This window comes from Silurus meridionalis, chromosome 1 (assembly GCF_014805685.1).
Source record: "Silurus meridionalis isolate SWU-2019-XX chromosome 1, ASM1480568v1, whole genome shotgun sequence".
NCBI lineage: Eukaryota > Metazoa > Chordata > Actinopteri > Siluriformes > Siluridae > Silurus > Silurus meridionalis.
The window spans coordinates 2,352,301-2,380,250 of NC_060884.1; the positions used below are offsets into that span (position 1 = coordinate 2,352,301).

The 27,950-nt window shown below is 40.4% G+C and overlaps 2 protein-coding genes across 2 annotated transcripts; one reads left to right on the forward strand and one right to left on the reverse strand.

Annotated features, from left to right (window-relative positions):
- The first annotated feature begins 223 nt into the window (after positions 1-223).
- On the forward strand, positions 224-3,348 carry sumo3a (small ubiquitin like modifier 3a). Its single transcript, XM_046849034.1, has 4 exons — positions 224-381; positions 1,373-1,501; positions 2,164-2,235; positions 2,415-3,348. Exons 1-4 carry the CDS (start codon positions 361-363, stop codon positions 2,475-2,477), a joined length of 285 nt encoding a protein of 94 aa, XP_046704990.1. The 5' UTR covers positions 224-360; the 3' UTR covers positions 2,478-3,348.
- abcc6a (ATP-binding cassette, sub-family C (CFTR/MRP), member 6a) lies at positions 2,901-27,950 on the reverse strand. Its single transcript, XM_046849023.1, has 31 exons — positions 27,632-27,950; positions 26,618-26,794; positions 25,503-25,628; positions 21,947-22,084; positions 20,053-20,172; positions 18,332-18,393; positions 17,903-18,034; positions 17,054-17,260; positions 15,471-15,648; positions 14,684-14,845; positions 14,490-14,582; positions 13,478-13,681; positions 13,242-13,388; positions 13,076-13,163; positions 12,418-12,487; positions 11,829-11,955; positions 11,568-11,744; positions 10,859-11,026; positions 10,413-10,596; positions 10,213-10,294; positions 9,791-9,902; positions 9,449-9,656; positions 8,348-8,658; positions 8,059-8,258; positions 7,026-7,152; positions 6,632-6,733; positions 5,709-5,855; positions 5,444-5,602; positions 5,173-5,339; positions 4,820-5,014; positions 2,901-4,635 (listed from the first exon to the last, which is right to left on the reverse strand). The coding sequence occupies exons 1-31, from the start codon at positions 27,671-27,673 to the stop codon at positions 4,527-4,529; spliced, it is 4,521 nt and encodes a 1,506-aa protein (XP_046704979.1). The 5' UTR covers positions 27,674-27,950; the 3' UTR covers positions 2,901-4,526.

The window sequence follows — 27,950 nt, forward strand, 5'->3', positions numbered from 1 at the left end:
TTATTTTTTTCTTCTCAATAAATAATAAATTATAAAAAAAATTTTTATGGCCATCCGGAAGCTACATGATCTCCATGTTCTTGTTCGGGGCCTCAGAATGGGCGGAGCTTGTGATGCGCGAGCACGACACGTTTGAATCGAGAGGAGTAAAGAAAAAAAAAAAAAAAAGAAGCGCGCACCAGTTACGCGCGCCCCCGCGAGGTTTTAGTCCACGTGACCCCGGGACGTCCAATCGCGTCCTGAGGAGGTAAAGAGCGGCGCGTTCTCGTGGCGGCTTCGGGAGGACAGGCGGTTGTTGAGAGCGCATCTTTTTTTTGGAAATAATAATAAAAAACAAATCCGCTTCCTTTTTCTGCTAAAATGTCCGAGGATAAGCCCAAGGTGAGTTCCGTGCGCCTGGGACGGGTATAACTGAGAGATTCCGGAGTCTGTAGCGTGGTTCTTTTTGATGCTGTATTGTTTGCGCAGTCGGGCTGTAGATGGCAGATTGCGCATTTTGTGCGGGAGAAATGGACGCCGGCGTGCAAATCATTGTATTTCTTCCTCCCATCCTTTCATCGTTCTCATTTATAAATGTCTTCGAAACGACTTTCTGTATATAACAGAATAAATTGTGATGGTTTTGTTATGTGTCGGGTTTTTTTTTCCTCCTCCTCTCCGACCCTCTTTCCTTTGCGGGTTTTTTTTTCCTTTGTGAAAGCGAACTGGCGCTTTTTGGCCGCGTTACGCAATTTACGTAAAGGAAAATGCCGCAAGCACCCGACGGCGCGATTGGTTGCGCGATAAGGGCCTGAGAATCGCCGGATTTCACAAGAATCGCCTCCGGTTTTTTTTTTTTTTTCCTTAGTATTTTTTGAGACGTTTTGTGAAGCTCATCTTTGGTCTGATATCTTCTCGTAGAAAGTATCGTCTTTTTGGCAGCGCCAGGCGAAAATGGCGCAGCGTACTGTGCGCAAAAAAAAAAAAAAAGCGGGTCGCTGCAGCCACCTAATGTACAACCTCCTGTGTTGTTATAGCGCCATTTTCCCGTTGTTGCTTCTTGTATCGTCTTTGTGTGCACTTTATATTAAACAAATAAATAAAAATACCGCTTTTGGTTGATCTTTTTTTTTTTTTGCGTATCTTACGCAAAAAAACCCGGTATGCACAAAAGAGAAAAACATGCACGCGCATATCAACCCAGCTTCCTCTCTTCCACCAGAGAACTCACCAAAAATGTTCTCCAGGCCCAATCCAGGATATAAATACAAGATGTTGTATATGTGTCTCATTTCAGAATCTTCTCATGTTCTCCAAAACCATAATGTGTGATCTAATCAAGGTGTTTGTGTTTTTGTGTGTGTGTGTGTGTGTGTGTGTGTGTGTGTTTTAGGAGGGAGTGAAGACAGAGAATGACCACATCAACCTGAAGGTGGCTGGACAGGACGGTTCCGTGGTCCAGTTTAAAATTAAGAGGCACACGCCGCTCAGCAAGTTAATGAAAGCGTACTGCGAAAGACAGGTGAGAGTGTCAGGATATGCGTTCAAGATGCATGGGTGAATTTATAGAAAACATGGTTTTGGTTTCACTTTTATGGTTGCAGGGTGGAAAAATGAGCATCAGTCACCTGGAAATGTGGAAAAAAATGAAAGGGCACCTTGAGAGAAGATGTAAGGTAGATGAGTAAGCTGTGGTTAGATGGAGAAAGATGTTGAGTTTAGACGTGGTGTTAGAAAGATGAACAGATGATCGAGCCGTAACGGCGCCATTTTGGCGATGGCGGAAAAGCGTCAACATTTCCCTCGAAAGTTCAAACCAGGCATGACGTGTGGTTTCTAAAATAAAGTTCTGGTTAATCATCAGGATGAGATCTGATCTGATCTTATCCATTTATTCCCATTTGGTGGTTTGCTGATTTGATCGAAAATCCAAGATCATGTTGTAAAAGTGAGGGAGGTTCGAAGTAGTTCGATATAATTGTAGTTAAATGTTTAACTGTAATTCGCCCACGTGATGTTTTTTCGGACCTCAACGTAGACGAGAACAAAGGGTTTTCAAGGTTGTGTGAACATTGTGTCGATTCTGATATTTGGACCGTGTCCTTGCATTCAGGTTGAATTTGTTCTCCTGGAATAACCTCATGATGTTTCGCACTAAAAGATTTTTTCTGCCGTTTCTTGCAGGGATTGTCGATAAGACAGATTAGGTTTAGGTTTGATGGCCAGCCGATAAACGAGACGGATACGCCAGCACAGGTGAGTTCACAGCCGTGATCCTACGTGTGTGTGTGTGTGTGTGTGTGTGTGTGTGTGTGTGTGTGAGACACGTTCAAGCTGAAGCATTAAAAGTGCCGTGTTAGCATTAATGAACTTGAGTTGGCGCGTCTTGGCGCCATCGAGTGAAAAGCGTAACGAAACCTCGTCTCTTTTCGCAGTTGGAGATGGAAGACGAGGACACTATCGACGTATTTCAACAGCAAACAGGCGGCCATCGCTAAGCTCGCTCCTCCACACAATGGGGGGGTGGGGGTGGGATCTCTCGGCTGTTTTATTTGACTCGAACCCCAAAATGTTTAACTGTGCTGTTTATTTACTCTTTTTTTTTTTTTTTTGTCGTGTTGGTTTGGATGATCCTCCCTAGTTTTCTTAGGGTTGGACTCTCATTCTTTCTGATTCCCGCCCCCTCTCCCTCTTTCTTTCCCAATATTTAAAGACACACGAGGTAACGTGTGGCTGAGGCGAATCCAAGATGGCTGCCGTAGGGTTTAAAATGGCTGCTATATGAACAAGAAGGTCCATTTTCTTGTGAAAAAAAAAGCCCAGCCCAGAGTTTCCTGTTCTGATCAATAAAACGGTCCATTCCCACCATCAGTATCAAACCTGCCAAATTAGGAGGAGACCTGATCCTTTTTTTTTTTTTCTTTTTTTTTTTGTCTTGTGCAGCTTTAATTCTATTTTTAATCCATGTCATGTTTAACTGAAAGGACGCCCATCCAGCCTTAGTTGGTTCAACTGCAGAGAATAAAGGAATCTTTGGTGTTTTCTTGACCAAACCCCAAATATGTCCCGGATTAGTCCAGGTTTTTATTATAAATCGCCTATAAGTCCCTCTATTATATTCCCCCCCCCCCCCCCCCCCCTTTTCCTTTTTTTCACTTTTCAAAGGCAACAAGTCGTCACACTTTCTGCTCCGTGTCGGGCGACAGTCACCCTGAAGAGGAATAGTCTTATTCGTCCCCCTACATTCTGGCGTCCACGAGAGTCGGGACTGAATCGGCGTCCGTGTGGTCTCATTTTTTTCTGTACTGATTTGTACATTATTTGTTGTCCTTTACTACTGTATACAATAAATATAGTTTGGTACTCAGATTTCTCACCAGTGCTTTTGTGTGTGTCTGAACCAAAATGTATTCAATACTCGACCAGATTATTGTAGAAAAAATTTATTATACAGATACAAAATACATCCAAACTACCTGTAGAAGAACTTTCAGTACATAAGCAAATGTGTATATATTAATAAAAAAAAAACATAAATAAATGCAAAGGCACCTGAATGTTCAACTTTGCATAGTGTTGTAATGTTCTGAAGCTCCTCCTCTATTGAGTTACAGTAACCGAGAGCTTTTTTTTAATTATACAAAATATTACATTTGATGGAAAAAGTGCAAAATTGTTAATGATCGTGAAATTTCGCCCTTTTCCCTGATCATTAGTCTTTGTGTTATTCAAATTCGTGTTAATATACATCTGTTCGGAGATCTGGATTTGCGGTTTTCATCCAAAATTCTTTGTGAAATGTAAATTAAATTTTACGTTTGCTAGAAATTAAACGGGCACCGCAACATCGCCGGATTTTAGACGCCGTTTCTCCTCGACGCCCTCGTTAAAAACGCTGAAATGGCTTCCGAGTGGGAGAGTCTCGATATAGAGGCCCTTTGGAGGGCCTTTCGTGCGGATGGAGTGTTTGCAGCACTGTCAGTAAACTTGTTTTCCCCTAAGCTTCTACACAGATGCACGTTCCTTTTGCTAGATGGAGACGTGCGTAGCATCGTTCACATTCTTGCTTAGCGGGGAAATCTTTTGGCGATTTGGCGTAGCTTGGACCGGATGCTGCGCCACTTGTCTCGTGTTATGTACAGTTATTTACACGTCGTTTCTTCCAGCTCAAGTCTTTTTGACTCACAAGGTGAGATGGAAACGAGCAAAGAGATTGAGACGATCTTCCAGTTTACAATGATTCTGGTGCTCTTGAGCATGTTCACCTGAGTAGATACGTTTTATGCTTCGCTTCATTGACTAATACATGACTGTGCATTCGTTAAAAAAAAGACAGCCAAACAAACAAACGTTAAAAAAAACTTCTGGAAATCATTACCCCTCTTATTTACTGGAGCACCATGTTGCTTTTATAGCTTTGCTTTCTTTTTTTTTTTTATTATGACACTGGCCAGCAGGGGGAAGACTCTTGGTGTAATTAATGCTTGAAGTCCACCACAAGGCGGTGCTAAAGAGCTACAAAACCAGCAGCAGAGCCAGAGCACGTGTTACACCAATCCAGCTTCTCTGCACATCCGATAAAAATGGCCTCTCTGTGCAATCAGGTTCGCAGGGGAATCTATTTCAATTACATGTCCTTTGTCCATTACAAGAACTCTGCAAAAAAGCAAAGAACATCATTCGTTACTGTTTTGCTCTTCGTTGTTGCATTGAGATAGTAATGCGTTCTTCACCAGATGCCCTATAAACCTGTTTAATGTGAATCCTAATCTGGTCTGTTTAGAAAACATGATCTATTCATTTATTACTGTTTGGTTCCATCACTTCAACCAACACTTACTTGGTGTAGTCCATGATGGTGTTGAGTCTGTGTGCAATGGTTAGCACAGTGCAGTCCTCAAACTGGCTGCGGATGGTGGATTGAATTAGTGTGTCTGTTTCCAGGTCCACTGCTGCTGTGGCTTCATCCAGAACCAGAATCTTGGTCTTACGAAGGAGAGCCCTTGCCAAACATACTAGCTGCCGCTGGCCAAGACTGAAAAACAGGGAAATAGTAATCGGATAAAGATTATTTATTCACCAACAGCCAAAAGATTTCTAATTCATTTGCAATAAGGAATGTAAAAAGGCCAAATATATATATAGCATCATCCAGTTGCTAGATGATGTTGAAGATGGTGTTGGTATTCTCACCTAAGATTTTCTCCTCCTTCTGAGCACTCGTAATTAAGTTTATCAGGCAGCCCTGAAATGACGTTCTTCAAATGGGCCAATTCTAAGGCGCTCCACACTTCCTCATCTGAGTAGGCATCAAATGGATCCAGATTCATACGCAAGGATCCGGAAAACAGCACAGGATCCTGTGAGAGAAATAACGTCTTTTCAAAAACTGCTAAATCTGATTTCATATATTGCTTAAACCTATACTTAAAATTAATTTTGCTATCTTCATAGGCACTCTCACCTGTGGAATGATGGTGATGCGGGATCTCAGATCGTGGAGTCCGAGCTTAGCGATGTTCAACCCATCGATGTAAATCTCACCTTTCGCTGCCTCCAGGATGCGGAAAATTCCCAGGGCTAGTGATGACTTCCCGGCACCGGTTCTTCCCACAATGCCGATCTGAAAGGATGACATTTACAGATTAAAAAATGATATTTTCTGAAAGAGGTATGTAACTAACCCGGTAAGTGTGAATAATTAACAATCGTGTTTTTGTTTTACCTACCTTCTCTCTTTCTTGGATATGTAGTGAGATGCCCTTTAAAGCAAACTCTAGACCTTTACGGTAGCGCAGACCGTAATCCTGGAACTCTATGCTTCCTGTCTGAGGCCAAGCAAGTGGTAGTGAAATATTTTCTGAGCTCCATTCAGCCTGCGAGAAGAAAATATAAGATGCTTAAGATCAGATTTGCCTTGAAACAGGGCACCACATGCTGGTTGTTGTTTTCTACACGAGAAAGTGTGCGCTGCACGGAGAGTGATCGATTTATTATTTATTATTTATATAATGATATTTAATAATGAATAATGAATATTTTTAGCACATTTACATGTTTTTTTGTTTTTTTTACCCAGTATCCATATGAAAAAACATTTGATTATCAGCAAGTACGATCCAACTTAGCAATCAGTATCTGTAAAATCAGCTATCGGTCGACCCTCTGTTATTAAGATTTATTTTCTTACTTTTTTTTATTATTTGTTCAATTCATCCACTAACCATATGCATATGCATGAGTAGGTAAATATTTTGATTTCAATAGCAATGAATATGGAAAAAATGTCATTATGATAATAATGCTCTTCTAATAGACTATATATCTCTTTAAAAGTAATTATTTTTCTGTATGGTGCAGAACAAAATATTAATCTAATCTAGCATTTAGAGGCAAAATAAATACATTTACAATTATAATAAAATCTCCACAATAATACTGGTAGTCACTCTGGCCCATGTAATTGTCTGTTATAGAGCGACCCGGCCCCACCATTAAAAAAAAGAAAAAAAAATGATGTGACCCTAAAAGAAAAAAGTTTTGGGACTTGTGCTCTAAAGCGATTATCCAATTAAACTTGGGTTTTTAATAACCCTGTGTCATAAAACTGTGTAACACTATACACAGAGGAACTGGCCCACACTTTGCTCACCTCTTTAGGCGTGCCTGCATACTCTTTCACTCTCTCGACCGACACTATGTTGTTCTCCACATCCGTCCATGACCGCACAATCCAACTCAAGATTCCCGTGACCTGAATAATAAATCATTAAAGCTTATTTCAAATCCGTGCTGGAGATTTGGGATCTATATAAGCCTGAGCTACAGCTTTTGTCATCTAACAAAACCCATACGGCAAGACATAATCATACAGGTGGTGCTTTTGCAAGATGGTAGGATTATGTTTGAGGTTAGACAGCATACAAGACAGGATGTTGCGAAAAAACGAAAAAAGATAAGCAACAGGGATACAACAAGATCTCCAGAAGAGCCTGTGGGGATCCCATGGTTTGGATTGCAAAAATTCAGTAATACTGAACTCTCACCTGAAGGGAATGAGACACCGCCAGGCCGACAATCCCGGGACTCAAAGTGTCTTTGCCCATCACAGAGAGAACTGCAGCAGCTAATACCACACCATTTCCCAGGAACTCCAAGTTCACGGCCAGCCACCTGCAGAGGAGCAAAGAAACACGTCAGCTCTGGAGATCCCAAAGGTCTTTTTTCACATTCCTAGTTCAAATGAACGTGACGTAACCAGCTGTGACGATTGCAAAGAAAAGGCATGAAGAATCCCACTCTGTTAACACCATCGACCTTTACAAGACCTCCGAGGCTTTTATCCTAAGACTGGTTTAAAATGTCTGTGCGTAACGCTTGCAAATAAATGGCAGCCTATGTTTTCGGGGAGGTTGCTTTGTTATTACATACTGCTCCCTTCGCAATTTCTTACCATCACTGTAACCTTAGAATGTCAAGTAGCTGAAGAAAACAAGAGCTCAGCATAGGAAGGAAATGTGTATAGGATTCTTTTTTATATCAGTCTTGAGGAAGTAGATACATTTAAGACGTGATGCAGTTCAACGATCGTGTTTCAGGATCAAGAGTCTTAACTTTGATAAAGACCTCAAAAGGTCGCTATGATCATGTTCACATTTGCGGGGTTTTCCAGACTCTGGACTTTGCCTCAAGCATTTAATACACATGGTGTAATATGAAGGCTGTTTTCAGGGCTAGGAGTGATCCAGACAACCAATCCCTGAACTTCTGAAGATGGTCTAGGGCTTTCAATGAGCTTAGGGGGTGTCTGCAAAAAACTTTGGCAGTGTCACATCTAGGTAAAAGCAAATCTATAGTTTTGAGCTCCTCTTAAAAATGACTTGCCCTGGATGCAGACTGGTGAAAACATCTTAAATTTTGAACCTTTCTTATCATCATGTCTAAATATCCCACTATGAAATCTCTGACCACAAAGTTAAGAGTAATAGATGCAAACCTAGTGATCATATTTTCCCAGAAGCTAATTGCTTAAATGCCTAATTATGCTTGGAATTATCTGTGTACAGCCTGGTGTCTTACCTAGTTGCCACAAATCGGGGGAAGTAGGCAGTCTGGTTGTGATCCACCCTCTGATTGGCCTGCAGAATGAAGCGTGGTTGCTCACCAAAGGCACGGATCACACTGGCACCTTGAATCGTCTCATTAAAGTGAGTGTAGATAGGAGAGCGGCTCACGGACTCCAAACGTCTTAGCTGGCATGATGTGGCCACATAGAAACTCTTTTGTGAGCAAGTGAGACAAAAAAAAAAGTCAAAATCCAGTCCAAAAAATTCATAATTTCATTGAAAAAGTGCAAAACAGCACAAACCTGCACAAAGGCGTAAAATAGCGCCAAAGGAAGAATGATGACTGCAGCAAAAGGTATGGCGAGCAGCACTATGATGCACACCTCCATCAGCTTGAAAACATAACCCAACATCATCTTAAGGCCATCAGGTATCATGCAGTCAATAGCGTCAATTTCCTTGGCGAAGCGATTCAGCAGATTGCCGCTGGGAGTGGACTCAAAGAAGGACATGGGCGAGCGAAGAACATCCTTCAGCAGGTCCAGGTGCAACTGGCGAGAGGCAATGATTCCCCCGATAGAGATGGCGACTGTGGTGCCAAAAATGGCTATGCCTAAAATTGACACAGCAAAACATAAAGGATATCATATAACAAGGCTGGATTCGAAGGTTAATGACCCCAGGTCTAACTAATAGCACAGACTACTTATTCACCATTAAGTCAATGCACCTGGACTTGTGTTCAATTCTCAAAGAAATTTCACTAGTGAACGAAGTACACAAACCATGTTGGTGAGTTAAAGTAGAGATACACTTGGGAAAATGTTACTCCAGACTCTTGTTAATTAACTCAGTTTATGTGAAAAGACTCTAATGTGACTCTTAGCACTGATATTAATAAGTCAAACGCTGATTGAATTGTATTCAAATGTTAATGAGCCCAAAGCCTTGAAAAAAAAAAGGAATCAGGAGTTTCTTCCATAATTTCTTCCTCTCTACTTCTTGCTCTTGAACTGATGCTGAACTGTATGTTGGTGATCAGTAGATACACCAAGCGCCGATCGAAACAAGTTCAAAACATAGCACACGCTCGATCCTGATTGGTGTCTCGCTGCGTGTTTGACCGGTTACGTTTTTTATCCTAATAAATAAAAGGGAACGACTGATTTCACAAAATGTAGTTGAGCAAAAGTAAAAGTTCCGCAAATAAAAACACTTAAGTAAAGAAAAAGACGAAAAGCTACTTAAGTACAATAACGAATTACATTTACTTCGTTACTGTCCACCGCTGCACCAATCATGTGAATATTAATAAAAACCTGTGGTTTCACTGATTACATATTATCGGCAGTTACAAATCTGTAATTGTGCATAAGACGGATCAGGATCCATTCATCAGTTACCTTGTGCAAACCCGAGAGCTCCATAGACTCCCAGCTTCATGTCAGCGTTGAGCTGTGTACCGTTGATGATTGGCTCGTCAGCCCACATGCTGAGCCAGTAGTTATATGCCAGAGAAGCACCCTGCTGAAAGGCATACAGGAACAGAATGGGCACGATCAGAGCCAAACCGATGGTGCGGAAGTACTCGACGTACATCTCCAGTTTCACCTGGGAAGATAGAAAGAGGCAGAAATATGAGCCACAGCCATAAAATATGACCAACTTGTGATACTTATCTTGGTGAAAGCCAAATGGTTTTGGTATTAAGTGTAATTTTCTCTTTGTCTACATGGCAAACTCACCCTGCCGATTCGAGCCTTGTCCACTTCAGTCAGTTTCCCTAGGTCCTCAGGAATTTGCTCTTTCTCAATATCAGGGTCTACACTCTGAATAGTGACACTGTTTGTGTCACCACTGAGGAAAGAGAAGGAGGGCGAGTGAGTATAAATGATTCTATAATGACAACACATGGCAATGATCTCAAGCACTTCTAGTTATACAAATTTGAATTATAGGAATTAAGGAATTTTAATAAATATCTTCAAATGAGACATTGAGTTTTTTTTTTTTAGTTTTATCTGCAATGTGGCAGTATGTTTTGGTCCAACCCATCTTTCACCTGTATAGTGGCCTTCAATCGAATATAAGAAGCAGCATGTGCTTGGTTGGAATCATTTGGCGATAAGACTGGATGAACTTGTATTTTTCTTTTGGGTATACTCACCCAATAAGTTGCTCCTGAGAAAGGTCTCTGGAGAATGGCATGAAATCTGTTACGCTGAGCCTTGAGCAGGACTTTCTGGAGCCTAAAACAAAAAACACTCTTTTTTTTTAATTGACAAAAAATTAATTTAGATTTATCCGACTGTTTAAATGTGAAAATACATATTAAAAATATATCTATTTTGAAAGGGTTTGATGTACCTCGCTGTGTGGAGCTCTCCTTTCTTTCCGTGCTGGCAAAAGTATGGATAAACTCTGCAAAGGCTCCATTACGATTTAGCAGCTCCTGGTAGGATCCACTCTCAGTGATCTCTCCCTCAACCAGCACCAGGATCAGATCAGCCTGGGGCAGAAAGCTTGTCCCGTGGGTCACCAGAATGCGAGTCTGCCAAAAGTAGAACAATGTTAACCTTCATGGAAAACTGCATGGCCAGCCTGTTCAGGGATCATTTTTAGATGTGTGTTTGAGCACATTTTTTTGCATAGAGTGTGTTATGTCTGACTCCATGCCAAATCAGATGCATGCAAAAAGCTCAAACATGAGCACACATTGGCTCACATATACGTGTCGAGTTTATTGATGTTAAAAATATTATTTCAAGTCTCTCTTTGTTCTGTTGAAGAAAAAAAAAAGAGCTTCATTTCACCTTGTCTCTCAGCACACCCTTGGGCCCGATGACTTTATCGAAGATGTGTTGACCCACATGGGCGTCCACAGCAGACAGAGGATCATCCAGCAAATAGATATCAGCTTTCCTGTAGACTGCACGAGCCAGACTCACCCTCTGTTTCTGACCTCCGGACAGGTTCAAACCCTGTGAACAATTTAGCGATTTTAAAGCACAATCGCAAAAAGGAATGATGAAATCACAGTATAGTAAAACAACATCACCTTGTACATAGTTAACTTCCTATAAATTCCCATCTCTCTTGCTCCATTAATGCTGTTCATGTATCCCTTCAATCTACACCTGATATTCAGTATCTCCTATACAAGACTTCTGCTGACAGACCCCCAAGTTCTCAGAGTTTCCTCACATTTTACAGATCCCCAATAAATGGTTTGGTTGAACTGCTTTGCATTTGCAAGCTCATTAGATTTTTCTTCAGATACTTTAATGGCTTAGAGGTCAAGTTATTGGAGATGTTTTCTAAAAAAGTATAAATGTTGAAAATCTTTGAAGAGAAAGGGTTTCTCAGGGTTTCTTTGGATGTGTACATAGATTAAACACAATGAGAAACCTTCATGGTTCTTTGGTGTCTTTGGTTTTACTTAACTATCCAAATAACCTTTGAGGAACCCTCAGTGACGAGCAATTTTTTAAAGTTCTTCTATGTGCGTAACTTCGTGAGCACCTTCTCGCCGATCTCAGTGGTGTCTCCTGCTGGTAGGATGTCAAGGTCAGGCAGCAGAGCGCAGGCCTCCAGTACACGTTGGTACCAGCTCTTCTTCTTCTCCATTCCGAACAGGATGTTGTCCTGCAATGTAGCATTTTGAATCCAGGCCTGCTGAGGGACGTAAGATACCGATCCCTAAAGAAAAATATAAAAAACATTAGATCAACTAAGATGTGATGATAAAAATGTTAACATATTTTAGAATTCAGCCATTGTTACCTTGATCGAAACACTTCCACTTCTCCTTTCCGTTTCTCCGAGCATGGCAGAGAGTAAGGACGACTTCCCACTGCCAACATTTCCAACAACCGCAACCAGTGCACCACGAGGAACTCTCACACTGATCCTGCAAATACCACACGCATATTTACACAACACTGCTAATTACAGTAGGATTGTTCATTCATTACACTTATACCATTTAAGTTAATATTGTAGCTAGGTTAGTATTAATGTGTTTGTTTATGTAATGTGAACGGACAAGAAAGTCTTTAAGGTTTCCCAAAAAGGAAAAAAAAATTTCTGGGTGATACAGGTAACATACAGTATCTGACAAAAGTGAGTGCACCCCTCACATTTCAGCAACTATTTTATTATATGTTTTCAAGGGTCAATACTATAGAAATAAAACTTGGATATATTTTATAGCAGTCAACATGCAGCTTGTATATCAGTACAGAAGTTTCTATAGTATTGTCTTTGGAGAAGATACTGAATGGTTGCTGAAATGCGAGGGGTGTACTCACTTTTGTGAGATACTGTATGTTTTCATCCATTATCCAACACTGTTTTTTTACATATCATGTACCTTTTCAAACAAGGAGGACCGTCTTTAGACCAACTGAAAGTCCCATTTTCAACCACAACACTTTCTTCATCTGAGTGAAAAAAACAACAGAGAGAAACATCATAAGAAGGAAACATCACCAACAATTCCACTATAAAACCCCGCTTAGCAGTTTCCGCACGTGCTCTAATCGTACATGTATATGCCTTCCGAGCGTATTGGAATCATTAAGGTGCGAGCAGAGGACTGTCTGTGAAAGTAAACTTCCTCTTTTTTCGGAATTAAAGCCTCTCCTTAATTAGGCACAGTCTAATTAGCATCATCTTTAAAATAGCCGTTTTCATGAGCTGTCTGCATTCTGCACTGACAGTTCGCTGAGCCAAAATGTGTTTGTGTTTCACAAAAATAGAAGGTTGTGTTGAAACCGCAGTCTAGCACAGGCCGCTGCATTGCGTATCTAATTGCTCTCGGTCTGTTTTTTTTCTCTTTTGCTCTTTAAATCTACCGAAAGGAACAGGAAGTGGCGCAACGCTGCCACACGGCCATGGAATTCAGCAGCTGTTGACAAATTAACATAAATCTGTTGCGCATCTCTACGGAATTATATTCAGCAAAACATAAAGCTGTATAATGTTACAGCGCCCTAATATATATTTATATATTGTATTATACAACTCACCCATCTTAAAAGCATCTCTGGACACATTTTCTGGCTTTAGTTCTTCTTGGCATAAATATTTTCCCAAACGCTTGAGTGAGACAACAGCCTGCGATATAAAAGACACATTAGAAGATGTATGTAGAGTGGAGGATCGACACATTCTTGTTGGTGGAGATGGTAGTACCTGCATGGTGATGCTCATAGCAAAAGGAAGTTGGCTCAGTGGAGTCTTTAGGATGTTGATGAGTGCCATGGAGACGAAAATCTTCTGAGCATCCAACACATTCTTGTCATCCATAAGTACGTACACACCAAACATGGCAAACGCGATCTGAGCATGGAGATGGGAAAAATGTTTAGTTGATGAATGTCGGAGTAACGTCTGCGAAATGGTGAATATTTATCATGTCTGCTACGTACCAAGAAGGATGAAGAGTTGAAGGAAGCAATGGAGATGGAGTAGAGGATCTGGGACTTCTTTAAAGTTTGGAGCTCTTTTTCTCTGTAACCCAAGACCTGCTCGAGGAAAGCCTTTTCCCAGGCGTAGAACTTCAGGATTTTTATGCCATTCAGGATTTCGTTCATGAGCTTGATTCGACCGTCCATAAACTTCATCTGGATCTCCTGCGATTTTAAAAATGAAATATGGAAAATCAGGAAGATTTCTGGTTACAGTTTTTATAGAGTAAGTCAGCAAGTATATTGTGTGAAAGACAGAGGGATGATGAATGCAGACAAAATTCCTGTCTGGTTAAATATTCAAATGTCCACTATTGGACAAAGTCTTGGGTTTGGGTTTCCTGCATTCTGCGTGTTTTTTTTTATTTTTAGAAATGCACCATATCTCAATTATCATAAAAGAACATGCTGTTAGGACATGGTATTTCTAGAAAACTGGGTCAGCCAGCGTCTCGCAACTCAGATGGTCCAGACATAGACACAGGCCAAGGATACAACCAAAGTTCTATGACTTTGAGGGTGCAAGCATCTACTGCTTTCAAAAAGAGGAATAAATATTGCTACTTGGTCCACTGTGGTTGTCTTCCATCTGAAGAAATGTGGAGAGATCAAAGAAATGAGGAGCTTGATTCCAAGCCACACACCCACACTTTGCTTTGTGTTCGGTGTGCTATCTAAACCAGCTGTAAAGATTTAACACTGACCATTGTCTGCTCCAGAGTTATGGTTTGGAGAAGTGAAATGAGTTAAAAATAAGTTTGTTTTGTCTCTCATCCACCTGAGCACAGCTAGTCCCAGAGGACAGACTCCATGGTACCAAACGTTTCTAGCTGACGACAGCTTGAGGCAAAGCTGTTTACTGCTGACCGCATGATACAAACATTCAACTAGTTTAAATATTCTTCCTTTTTTTTTACCCTGTTTACTAATAAGCTTTATTTTATTTAATTTGATTGAATCCCTGCTACAGCACCTGCAGTTTGCTTCTCTTCTTGGCAATGAATCCGTTTAGAGGGAAGATGAGAAAGACTGTGGTGATGCCAGCCAGAGCAGATGGTCCCAAATGCTGCAACATTGCAAGGACAGTGCAAGTGATTACAAATCTAGGTCAGAAACACGTGATCATCATGCTTGTGGTTGAAATGAAGACCCTTTTGAGAAGCTTACCTGCCAGAGGAAAAAGAGGCAGAGAGCAATCTCTATGGGGGCGAGCCACACAGCGTTGAAGTACACAACAAAATCCATGAGCTTTTGGGTGTCAGCCGAGACCAGATTCACGATCTCTCCGACTGTACATGTCCTCCGTGCGGAACTGCTCATCACCAGTGACTACAGAGAGGCAGATGGACAGAAACATGATCAGTCATTAGAAAGCCCAATGTGAGATTGGACAGACTTTAGTATTTATTTGCTCATCCTTATACGTTAATGTTTTTACAACAACTTATTTACGACCATGAGCAAGTCCGTTAGAAAGTGGTAGCACAGTGGTTTAGGTTCTGGCTTACTGCTTGGAAGGTCAGGGGTTCAAGCCCTGATTTTGCCATGCTACCACTCTTGGGGCCCTTGAGCATGGCCCTTAACCCTCTGTGCTCCATTTGTGCTGTAACATGGCTGACCCTGCTCTCTGACCCCAGCTTCCTCACATTGATGGGATATATGAAGAAAGATTTCACTGTGCTGTAATGTACATGTGATAAGTATAAAGCACCTTTTCCTTTCAGGATTGAGGACTGTTTCAGAGGACGATTTGTAATTGGGGATAAGAGCATGTCAAGCTCTTATTTTTATCTTACTAATAGAGTTAAATCTTGTTCATTTTAACTATATTTAAAGTTTAATATGTTCATTTTCCAGGTAAGATCTTGTCTCCAAATGGTAGCTACAAACTGTTTTCACTTTAGCGTGTACACAAAGATCATATGTGTTCAGTGCCAGCCAAAGAAGCTTGTACCTTCCTGTAGACGAGGCCCATGACAGCCGTCTTCACTCTCATGCCCACAGTAAAACAGGAGTACATGTACTGGTGGTTGAAGAGGGACTGCATGCAGGAGAGGAGGAACATTAGTGTAGCGTAGAAGTATCCTTTCCACAGCGGAGCGTCCTCCTCCCTCATAAAGCCCAGGAGCAGACTGGAAACGAAAATGTTTACAGGTTAAAACCTGAAGAGTTTCATTCACGCAGGTCTGCTTTACTAAACGTAGAGGTCATGAATGAAAAGTAATACAAATATAAAGTAGAAATCTAATCATTTAGAGCTTATAGATACATCTGTGTTAGGGATTAAGTTAATAGAGACCTTGAGTTTTTATTTGAGTTCCTGTGAAGAAATTGTATCACAGCTTTGCGGATTATGGGGAATTTTACAAACCCTACAGTAAAGAGACCGTTTTCATTTTCAAATTGAAATATTCGGTCCATTGGTGTAACTGCTTTGCATCAGTTACTTCGATATTGTGTGATCTTTAAAGCCTTACAGAATGTTGTTTCCTCTCCAGAAAAGAATCTGAAAGTATTTCTGTTCCATCCAGATCTTAAAACAAAGATAATAAAAATGCAAATGCTACCAAGCAAATAGTTAGTAAATTAAACCTTTAGGACAGAACCTGTTGTTCATGAGATTGAACAACACGATATAACACATCTCAAATGATACAAAGAATGCCACAAAGGGGCTTCCACACCACAATTCAACCCCTGTAAGGGGTAGATTCGATATTTATCTTTGACCCTGTGCTTAAAAAAGAAAAAAACACCTTGTCATGAATGGTGAAGAATTTTGCAAGTAAAAAGTTTGTAAAAGCTTGTCATTCGGCAGAAAAAAGTGCTGATTGAGCGAAAAAATGTCATGATTCTATAAGAAAAAGAGCAATACTTGTGAAAGTGTTTAATTACTCCACTCTGAGCTTAGCGCTTTCTCTGCAACACTGTTCATTAAAGACAATGCGTTCTTAGAAACTAGGTTTTACTTTCCATCAGCTGGCCCTATCTAAATTCCAGACACAATCACTTTGCAGTGCAAAAAGGGCAACGTTTACTGCCGTAGTTTGCTGGTGGTTGTCTCGAACTTCTGTTTGGCTGGCTGACTTTCTTGCCCTGGCCATTTTTCAACCACAACCTCAGCTGTTGCGCTTCAGCTCCACTGAAGCAGATGTGTCTACACCGGGCACAGGGTTGCGGTGACTGGTTCTGACCAACGTTCAGACTCTAAGCCATAATTGCCCATCTGTGGCCATAAACAACCCAATCTCTCCCTTGTTGGGCTGACACCGACTGGCTGAGCACCTGCTACAAACTGTGACTTCCTGTTTTTCAGAGATATCATGAACCGTACGATGGACACCGAGAAACATTTTTTAAAGTTTCTTTGAACCATCAGGAGAACATTTATTTCAGGCTCTGTGTTTATTTAATGAGGAGTATTTTCATAAACTTGCCTCCACATGCAAAAGTTCTTGGACTTCGAAAAAACATAGAAAGAACCGGACAGGACCAGATTGTGTCTCCCCTAATTTGATGGATGTCTTGCAGGCTTACCTGAGGACTTGTGGAATGGCAAACATGAAAGCATCATGGACTACGAGGCACAACGTTCCTGACAGGAAGTAGGGCCCGAAGTTGCGTGCGAGCGTCCGTAAAAGACAAAATCCCGAGCTTTGTTCCTTCTGCAGCTTTCTGAGGAGCTGGGCCTGGTCTGGTAAACGGGTTCCCAACACCACACTGCTGTTGAGCTGTGTTTCTTGCCTAGTAAATATAAAATAAAAAAACAAATAAACATTAATAAGAGTGAGTTTAACTTCTTTGCTTTGTTGAAAAAAATATGAGCAAAGAAAAAGCCTTTAGCATGAAGCTCTACAGCTTTGTGTGTAGGTCCTTAATTAAAAACAGGGGGAGCTTTGGGCACACAATGTGTCGGTTTTCCACAGGTCATAAAAGGCAATTGACGCATGTAAAGCTTTTGAAGAGGATCCAACAATAGAACATACACGATCCTCAAAGTAGAAATGAATTAAGAAGTGGACATTTATGTCAATGGCCTCGGTTTGATCCATTTACAGCTGCTGTAGTTGCCATTGTTCAGATTTTGTTTGATTGCGCTGATTATTATTGGAGGCAAAACAATAAAAAACCCGCAACGATGGCATAAATGTCTTGACTTGTAAACTTTTAGCTAAGACAAAACCAGAAGCTGCAGTGTGTCCTTTCCTGGTGGTTAAATCTGATATGAAAGGCATGAAATATGTCGCTGTAAGAATATCTAAGCAAACATCACCCAGAAACCCCTTTATGTACCCAATTTGTAGAACACATCAGGAAATATCTCAATTGGGACTGAATGGGAATACGAGTATGGATAATAAACAGGATTATAGAAAAAGTTCATACTGCTGCAGTTTGGTGCGTTCTGTGGTCCATTCCTCTTCCAGATCTGAGAGGATTTTATGGGACGTGTCCTCATCACGCAGAGGCCACAGATCTTCTGCCTGTAGAGGGGTGCGGTAGCCTTTAACAACCAACCTGCAGACACACAAAACACGCACCTATTAGTACACCTATTGTACACTTATATTGCAATTATTCTACAACAATTCTAATAATTTACAGATCAAATGTGATTGGATCTAAAAAAAAAAAAAAAAACACCCAGAAGAACCCATAATATCATTAATCACATTTTTTTATTTCTCTCTCAAAAAAGACAAAACAATGCGTCTCGGCATGTTAAGAAAGTGCTTTTACAAAATTCTGAAACTCCTTCTATGAATGCTGAATGCGAAAAAGTTGATATGATAAGGACAAGGTTGTCTTTCTTACCCACTGAACCACCAGAAGAGCATCTTTGACAAGAAGGACGCATCCTGTACAGGGCATGCATTCTGAAATGAAAAACAAATGACCAGGTTTATATGTTTATAACTCTTAAGTTGTTTGGTATATTGTATCCTGTGCATTATGGTGTGTATAACAGATAAGTAAACAGATACACTATATCGACAAAAGTTTGTGGACACCTGACTATAAGATTGGTTGGTCCTTATTTGAACATCCCATTCCACATTCAGTCCCTATTTGCTGTTATAAAAAGCTTCACTCGTCTGGAAAGATGTTGCACTAGGTTTTGTGGATCTTAGTAGAGATTATTTCAGGCACAAGCATGTTAGTAAAGTTCGCTACTGATGTAGGTGAGGTGAGGAGGCCTGGGGTGCCGTTCACATTCATCCCAAAGGTGTTCAATGGGTTTTAGAGCTCTATAGCAGGAGATCTTCTACCAAATTCAACCCATGTACAGGCTGTCATGCTGGAACAGGTTTCGGTCTCCTAGTTCATGATATGGCATCCAAAGTCTGGCTCCAGCCATCAGCCGTCCCAATACTTTTGTCTATGTAGTATAGGTAGGTGTGCAGGTAGGTAGGTGTGTAGGTAGGTAGGTAGGTGTGCAGGTAGGTAGGTGTGTAGGTAGGTAGGTAGGTGTGCAGGTAGGTAGGTGTGTAGGTAGGTGTGTAGGTAGGACAGATGTTTAATAATAAAGATTGTTATTGAAATATTTTTAGAGTGAACAGGTTTTACACTGTTGATTTCCTGGATAGCGAGGCTAGGTGATTAAAAAAACCCATCTGGCCGCAATGCACTGAGAGTAAACAGAAAACCATTGAGAGCGTCTGTGTGACTGAGTGACAGAGCACGTGTGTGTGTGTTTGTGTGTGTGTGTGTGTGTGTTAGACATGGGCCAAGTTACTACACATTTCCACCCACATCTGACCTCAGCTCTGCCCCGTCCCCATCCATCCATCCATCCATCCTAACACACATACACACACACGCATTTCTTCACCGGAGGTCTCATTCAGTGGCATGCTGTGAATAACTCAGGAAGTGACTGAGCCAGGAGAGGAGCATGGGGTGTGGCACTCATGTCTGTGGCTTCAAGCTCATTACACACACTTAGACAGAGAGACACTTACACAGACACACACACACACACACACACATGCACTCACACAAACAAGGCACTTCTATTTCCCACTCATTCTCATCGTTCATATTCCAGATGCATGATGCAAATAGATGTTACGTTAATATGGGCAGAAAAATAAATATATACGGTATATAATTATACTACATTTAAAAAGTAATCAAAACTGATCAGATATGTTTTGAACAGATCTTGTTTTTTTTTGTTTTTTGTTTTTGTCTAAAGACTTTCTGTAATGTATTTGTGTTGTATGTGTGGCCTTGTGTATTTTTCATAGTAAACACCAAGATACTGGGTTCTCTGAGCCACAGTCTCAGGGCTAAAATGGGCAGATATCATTATCAAGGCAGGAGGGCCTGATTCCTAAAGATGACTCACCAGTTAACCAACCTTCAAAACATCTCCTTGAGTTCTCACTAATGACACGGCATCACTAAATGAGGAACGTGTCCTCTGCGGGTGGGGTGTAGTCTTACTGTATATTCCATAAATCTTCTTAAACAACATGTTCGCTCCCTAAAATCTTGTATGTGGTGCTCATACAATGGTGTGGTGCTCTTACCTGGAGGACAGCACTGCCTGGAGGAGCCTGGTCTGCGAAACAACTGAGGAAGAGCTGCGCCAGTTGAAGGGCGAAGTACGAGAAAAAAGCCAAGTAGTGCACAATATCAGGAGTGAGACCCTAAAAGAAAAACACGATTTAGGAAAGAGACGGAGAGATGGAGAAATAGAGACAGACCAAAAAATGTGCATTGCAAAAATGAAGACCTATAATAGTGGCTTGCCATCATTTCTTTCTCACACAGTAGCCTCAGACTTCCCAAGGAATTTTTATGGTTTTTAATGATATCTAAACAATCGAACTTCATTCCTGTACATAATTTTGTGCCATTCTATTGTGTAATAACAACTGTATAATACATATACTGTATGAATGCTGTTCTGGAACTCTCCACATCATGCTTTTTTTGTGTCTTATTTGCTTGAAAGAGGCTGGAGAGGGAACGAGGAAGTAAAATGTGCAGTTTCCGAACCATTAATTAAAACTTTAATTGGATAAAAAGTAACATGATGCTCTTTAATAAATGAAGTGTAATATTTGACAGGTCAATAAGAGAAATAAAACACTATAAAAATAACCTCCAAGATGGACCTCTAACGGCCACTTACAGTCTTAACGACACAGAGTTGTTGATCGTTTTCCTGTGTATATGTGTTTAACTTGCAGAAGGCAAATTGTTGAGACTCCAGGCTTGCTCGATAGTGCAGCCTGATGGGCGTGCCCCTGGCATTAATGATACTATAAAGCTTATTTTGAACAGTTAAGGCAAATCATGGTGAAAACCAGAGTATTTAATGGCCTGCTTCATATAAATGGATTACGCATGAAAAGAATAGTAAACACAAGGAGTCACGCTACGTTCTGGAAAGGCATAGGTTGCCTTCCCGGAAGCCAGAGGCCTCCGTTTGTGGTGAAGCAACTCGAATAAGTGTGTTATTTACCAACGCCATATGCCAGTCATATGCGATTCTAAACACACAGTCAGGATGGGGTGAGCCTGTGTCATGTTGTGTGAGGTCCAGGGCTGCACTTTGCACTGGATTTGTGAAACAGCAAGCCGAGAGTAAACATCTTGCTGCGGAGCTGAGAGTGCACCATGCCAAGATACGACTATATTCCTCCCCTCCGCCACAGAACAAAACAGGGTCAGCCTTGGTTTAAGCGGTCGCAAAATATATTTCAGTCTGCCTCTTTTTTTTACTCTCGTGCAAGCATAAAGTCAGCTTTTAGTAAGGCAGTGAGAAAAAAAAACATATCTGTACTACCAATATAACTTCTGCAAACTCAGGTTTAGAACGCTATCGAAGCTTTATTGGGATATTTGCACTGAAGTATGGCTTAGACTTTTATTTAAAAAATGCTCATTATTATTTAGAAAGATATAATTTGACCTGGTCATGCTCCCTGTCAAGCAATAGATCAGAAATGTTTGTATTTCACTACGCAGGACTATGCAGAGCTGAATCCTGAACCGCACATTCCTACACACATTCCTACATTCTGTCCATGAAAAGGGGTGAGCATTTAATCAGATGTACAGTAACACATTCTGAGCAATCATTCCAAATTTCACACTGGTACATTTTACGTCCTCGATTTCGGTTCATATATTCACGTGACAAAGCGTAACAAAAGTATAAATAACTGCCACAAAAACCTTCTGATTTAAGCAGCTCTGGAATGTGTCAAATGTACTGCAAACACCATGTGCATATGCCTGCTTTGTGTGCTTTTTGCAATTATTTCTTTATTCAATTCTTTTTCTAACATGTGTATGTGCATCCGTGCGTGAGGGTTTGTATACAGGTGTATGCAAACGTGTTGTCTTTCTGGGTTTTAGGACAGGGCCGTGAAATGGATGCTCCAGATTGGGGATGCGTGTTATTTCTCTCACCTGTTCGACGGCCAGCTGGATCTTCGCCCTCAGAGGAACAAGAGAACAAACCACGCTGAGCAGCCAGTACAGGAAGAGCACCACGGAGGAACGGCAGCCTCGCACTCGCTCCCACTGGATGATGCACACGGCTAACACCTGGCAAACACAACACTGAGCTTACTGACCCGGATCAGACCCATATTCAAACTCCTGTGTGGAATTACTCTAAACGTGATGACAACAAGATGACTATGTGCTTTGAAGGAAAATGAGTAAAAGTAAAGAAAAAAGCATGACTCATGAGCAAAAGGTGGAAAAAAGGACAGGGCGTGAAGTCAACACACTAACCAAAATCATACGTGTGGAAGATGAGAAGCGTCTACACGTTTTTTTAAACCTGCTCAAGTGTTTAGATGAGCGAAGGGAAATTAGAAGTCTGGACGCGTTTTTCTTTTCATCATGTCGCACGGGTGAAAAAAACTTAATGAAGCTTGAAATCGGAGTCTGAAGTGCAGATAGCACTTTTAAACCCAGCATGATTTTTTAAATCATGAACAATCTCATACTTTCTCACGTTTGTTTATTTGAAATATCGACATAGGAACGAAGCTTGACAAGGGATCGATTGTGATATTGATATAAAGCATGGAAATAATCAAGGGCAGGACGAGGCATCATGGTGTTAATGTCACTGTAACAAGTTTGAATTAATTGTTTACCTTTACCATCTCATACCACGGCAGGATTTACATTTATTTGGCAGATGCCCTTATCCAGAGCGACTTACAACTGAGCAGGGGAGCGTTAGGGGCCTTGCTCAAGGGCCCACTAGTGGCAGCTAGGTGGTGGTGGATTTGAACTTGTGAGCTTCTGATTGGAAGACCAGGATCTTAACCGCTGACATTTCCTGATATGGTTGGTCCAGTGGAAAAAAGTTAAAAATAAAATAAAACGTGTAATAAATCGATAACCAAATCCATTCATTTCAGATCCTGTTTAAAACTATGCACAAAACCATGTACATTTATAATGACTATGACTCTATGATTCTCATATAAGTCTGTATTTCCGCTAGGCCAGTCATGCCGGGTTTATAATGGGATTTCCCCCGTCTACCACCACAACTGCTTTATAAAAAAATAAACCTAATATACAACAAGGCCGTCGTCAATTCTGTGTTTCGCCTTTAATTGCCTTTCTTTCCTTTGTCCAAAAAGCCTACAACACTCTCCATCCAAACAAGCACAGGATGACGTAAGGTTGCTCTCGTCTCATCCCGAACGTCCTGTGGCATTTCGGGAATATCTTTTCACGTCCTTATTTAGTCAGAGCATCTCCTACGCACCGCATTACGTAATGCATGGTTAAAACTCAGGCTTTAATCTATTCCTAACGATGTCTCCTCCAAAGCTAAGCGGTAGCTTTTTTTCCAAAACATAAACTCTCCCAACCTCAAAGAAATTAAGAAAAGTGTTTCAGGGAGTCATCTTAATTACTTGGTGTGGCCTGGACTTTTCAAACACATCTCACTTTATCTTCCACAGTAAGTGTGTGATCAAAGACATGCAAATGAGTGTTTATTTTTTTCTCATCGTCGTAGCTGCCTTGTAATGGGGTTAGTAATGGCCCCCTTTATGCTGTGTGGGAGGAAGCTAAAGCATCAGTTAAACCTCAAAATCTGTGTCTACCTAGTAATCAGAAAGGGGAAGTGCTGAGTGAAGTTGTTCTGAGAGGTCTGCTTATGGGAGGAAGGAAAAGATGAGGCCCATCAACCACTCAGTCCATTAAAACTTGATTCTTGGGTTTGGGTCGGGATTTTTTATCATTTATAGGCTCTGTTTGCTACAGAGGTGTGTCTTTGTGTCCATATGAAAATAAACAGACCAGCACTGAGTGGCTTTATGCAAAGTAGGAGCAAGAATTATTACCAATTGCATTATCTCGCTAGTTTAGACAAACAAACTATGATAGGATTTCTTAGAAGATTCATTTCACCTAAAATGCTAGTCAGATATTTAACATAAACTAGCATCAAGCATGTTTTTTTTGGAAGCCCCCATTAGCATGAATAGAAGAGGTTTTTCTAATAACTTTAAGTGGCATTTAAGTTACCATATTAAGCAGATAATGTCCTAAAATATGAGATTTGAGGATGGGATTCATAATTCAGGGTCACATCAAAAACTTTTGAAGGTGCATTTCAATTATGTGAAAATTCATGGGAGAAAATCACGTCTTCGAAATCGATGTTCATGCAACTTTTCTTATCTGTGCTCTCTCACATCATAAACATTGTGTATTTCCTAGTTTTTCATTTAAATAACTTTTTTTTGTTATAAAGCTGTATAGAGATAATTTTAAGTTCAGTTATGATTGGCTGTAATTAAAAAATAAACACGCAAGCAAACAAAAAAAAGAGTATTTCAAGGCTTTATCTGCCATATTTATGAATTTAGTTAACAATTTACCTAACTACGAGTAAATTCTTTTGACCTATAGTCCTGCGTGTGACTACACTTTTAGCTGTTTGCTTTACTATTTATATAGTAGAGTTTACGATCGTTCGATGAGCGACGGTTCACTGGAACAAAAAACTGTTTATCTCTTTTTACTGTTTTACCCAGAGGTCAGTGTTGACTTGGGTGTCTGAAGTGACCACAGATAGGGCGAGAGTCTAGTCTGGATGCCAAAAAAAAAAAAAAGGGAAAAAGGCAATGAAAACTTGTGGCTTTGTGTTTTCTGCACCCACTTTTCTAACCTACACGTTTGAAACTCATGTTTAAAGTCACCCACATTAAGATAAATATGTTTGTTTCTGTGCAGATCAGGTTACAGATAACGTAGCTTTGTGTACTTTTGAAGGGTATCTTTGATCTTTGACTTAATAACGATATGCTTTTACCTCAGGAACAGAGCAGAGTTAGCTTGGCTAGGCAGACATTTTTAATTCAAATGTCAGTAAACGACTCTAGAAATACTCTAAACTTATTTCATAGCTACAAATTTATCTTTATTTTCTTGTTTCTTGTTTCTTACAAACCAGCTAAAGCTATACATTGTCCCTATTGTTTCTGCTAATTTCTTAAATTAGCATATTGCTAATACCTTAAACGATCATATTCGTCATTGGAAAGACAATCCAACTAAGCTAATGTGCTAACCTGACAAGACTGCTGAAATACTTTAATCTGATTTTGTTGATAATTTATAGTCATTAATTTTCACTGCTAATACTGACTAATTGTTATTTTTTGCTCTAAAAGGTTGGCTAGCAAGAGTTTTCTCCTTGGTAGTCTAGACGCACCCTGAGCCTTTTTTTTTGGATATTTGAAGACATATTGTATGTCCAGAGACAATCGAAAAAGAGCCTGGGTTGTTTTATTCTTCTCATTTTTGCAAAGAAGACACCACCACCATAGCTGAAATCCAGCTAAAATCCAGCTAAATAAAGATTCTTGGATGTTTCTTCCTGTGTTTGATTTCCATGCCATCATCCCTGACAGTGGTTAAGATTGGTGGTTTAACATATCATTCTTGGCATGTTAACACTTCAGTGTAATGGAATATATGTTACCACAGTGAGGCTGCGTATGACCGAGGCCAGGAGAAGGATAAAGTGGCGGTGGATCTCTTGGTTTCGCTCCAACAGGATGTAGAAGAATTCAACAAAGCCAAAGGAAGCCAGGAAGAAGCCCAGCAACTATAGGAGACAGATATGAACGGAAATCAGACCTGGGTGAGAAAACTCATATGACTCATCCTTCCGGAAATTGCTTTGGTCAGTGCAGGAGTTACGTATTATGTCTGGAAGGATCATTTCAGTAGGCGGCAGTGGTGCTATTTAACCCTTTTAGAGGTATACAGTACTGTAAAACCTCCCCTGCTAGAACTGCAAATTCCTGTAAACCATAAGCTTAAAACGGCTTTCTCAAGGTTGTTTTTGGGTTTGGCCTCCTATCCTTCCTAAGTTTCTCTGAAATGCAAACCTTAGATTGGAAATTTTCTACATATGCTCTTAACAGGTTCTCCTGGAAGGACATAGTCAAAAACATTTAAGGCAGGGGTGTCCAGTCTTATCTACAAAGCGGCTTTAGATGGAGGTTAGGCTGCTGGTTATCTTTCCAATTAATCAGTAGTCACACCTGATAGTTAATTAAAGGCCAAATGATTAGGCAAGAGCAACTGGACATCCTCACAGGTTAGAATGAAAACATCATACCTTTTATAAAAAAGCTCAGACTCCCCTATCTTTAAAGCTCCAGATTTTCTTTAACAATGAATAAAAAGTTTGAAAGAGTGAATTTGGTAGCTTTATGAAAATCAGTGTATCACCAAGCTAACCCAAACAAGCACCAGGGTGTTACTCTTGCCCACAAGCTTTTGCGGTGGTGGGCTGCCTTCCTGATTCGCCATCTCCTTCTCCAGAAACTGACCCTCAGGCTGGACACCATCCTGCCACATTTGCTTTCATCCAAACCCTCCAGTTTAGTTTTTATAGTCAAAGTGGCTGGCTGTGTAATGCCTAAATCAATCTCTAAACCTGACACTTTCACTCTACGCCATTCCTTTGAGCTTTGAGGCTTTAATATGGCTGTCCATGTAATGTCTAAACCTGTTCCCGAGCCTGTCACCATCCGCATTAACCATAAATAAGGTTCCTCCACCCAAAGAACTCAAGAACTCACTCACCAGCTTGGCACTGCAGAGCAGCGAGAAGGGCAGGCGTCCTTTACCATGGCAGTACAGATGGAGACAGTAGAATGGAGAGCAGAGCCACAGGTAGATACAAGGTGCCCACACCAGCACTGTGTTCTGGAAACAGTCGCTCAGTTCAGGGGTGTGTGTGTACCATGTCTGGTTCCAGTCCTGGAAGATTAAGAGAAGAGCGATGAAGTAATATCCTCATATTCCATCATGAGAAACATAATGATGTACATTAGCTGTTTTTTTCAGGCTAATCAATTAACCCCGTTGACCTGTAATATGTGGTTTCTGATTTAAAAATAAGATGTTTTGCTGTTTCATTTTGCCGTACAAGCTGCATCATGTTTGCATGTTCAATCTATTTTTTTTTTAAATATACATAATTATAAGCTAAATGAAACTACTTCTTCTAAGTAAACCTTGAGTCAGTTCACATGTAGGCATGGGAATATCTTAGACACTTTGCTAACTGAGAAATGCTAACTTTTTTTTGTAGTTTAGCATATTGGTTCAACGCTATCCATGAAATATATATATATTTAAATAAAGATAAATGAAGATATTTAAATTAATATAATAATAAGGTAAGACTTTGAGAATTTACAGGTGAATAATAAAAGGAACATTGCATTTATGTACATACATAGCATACTTTTGCATCAATGTAGGCTATATAGATATAGATATAGATATACATCCTTCCATTGCAGTGGGTTTTAAGTGCTCAAGAATTTTACCGTGCTCGAAAGTACATGCGAAAAGTACAAATGCACATTTAAATTTCTTTTGCATATTCACGTGAACTACATGCTTGTGCATCTCCTGGTAACCAGTGATGAGGCGTCACAAGGTCACTAAACCATACATCATGTGATAATTTTATTAACCATTTGTTAATAAATTCAATATATTAATTAACACGGACAATTTAATATTTTAAACAACTTAAATCAGTACACAAGGATGATGCCTGACATGTATATTGTTCTGATCACTCACCCAAAGAGGGTCGAGGCCACTAAGGCTGCAGAAGGTATCCATTCACTCTCGTTTTCCTGAAGCTGCCACACGTTTCAAAGGTTTAGTTCGTGCCACTGTTTTCTTATTCGGCACAGGATGCAAGACTGTGTGACTGTAAGTCCAACTCTCTCTCAATCTCTCCTAATAAATGTTCTCTGGGTAGTTTTATATCTCTGTCGCTTTCCTTTCTCTCTCTCTCTCTCTCTTTCTCACCCTCTCTCTCCTCACCCATACACCTTGTGACTGAGAGCTCCTTGTTTCTGAGACCGTTTGGACGACGGGCTGTTTTATGGCTTTT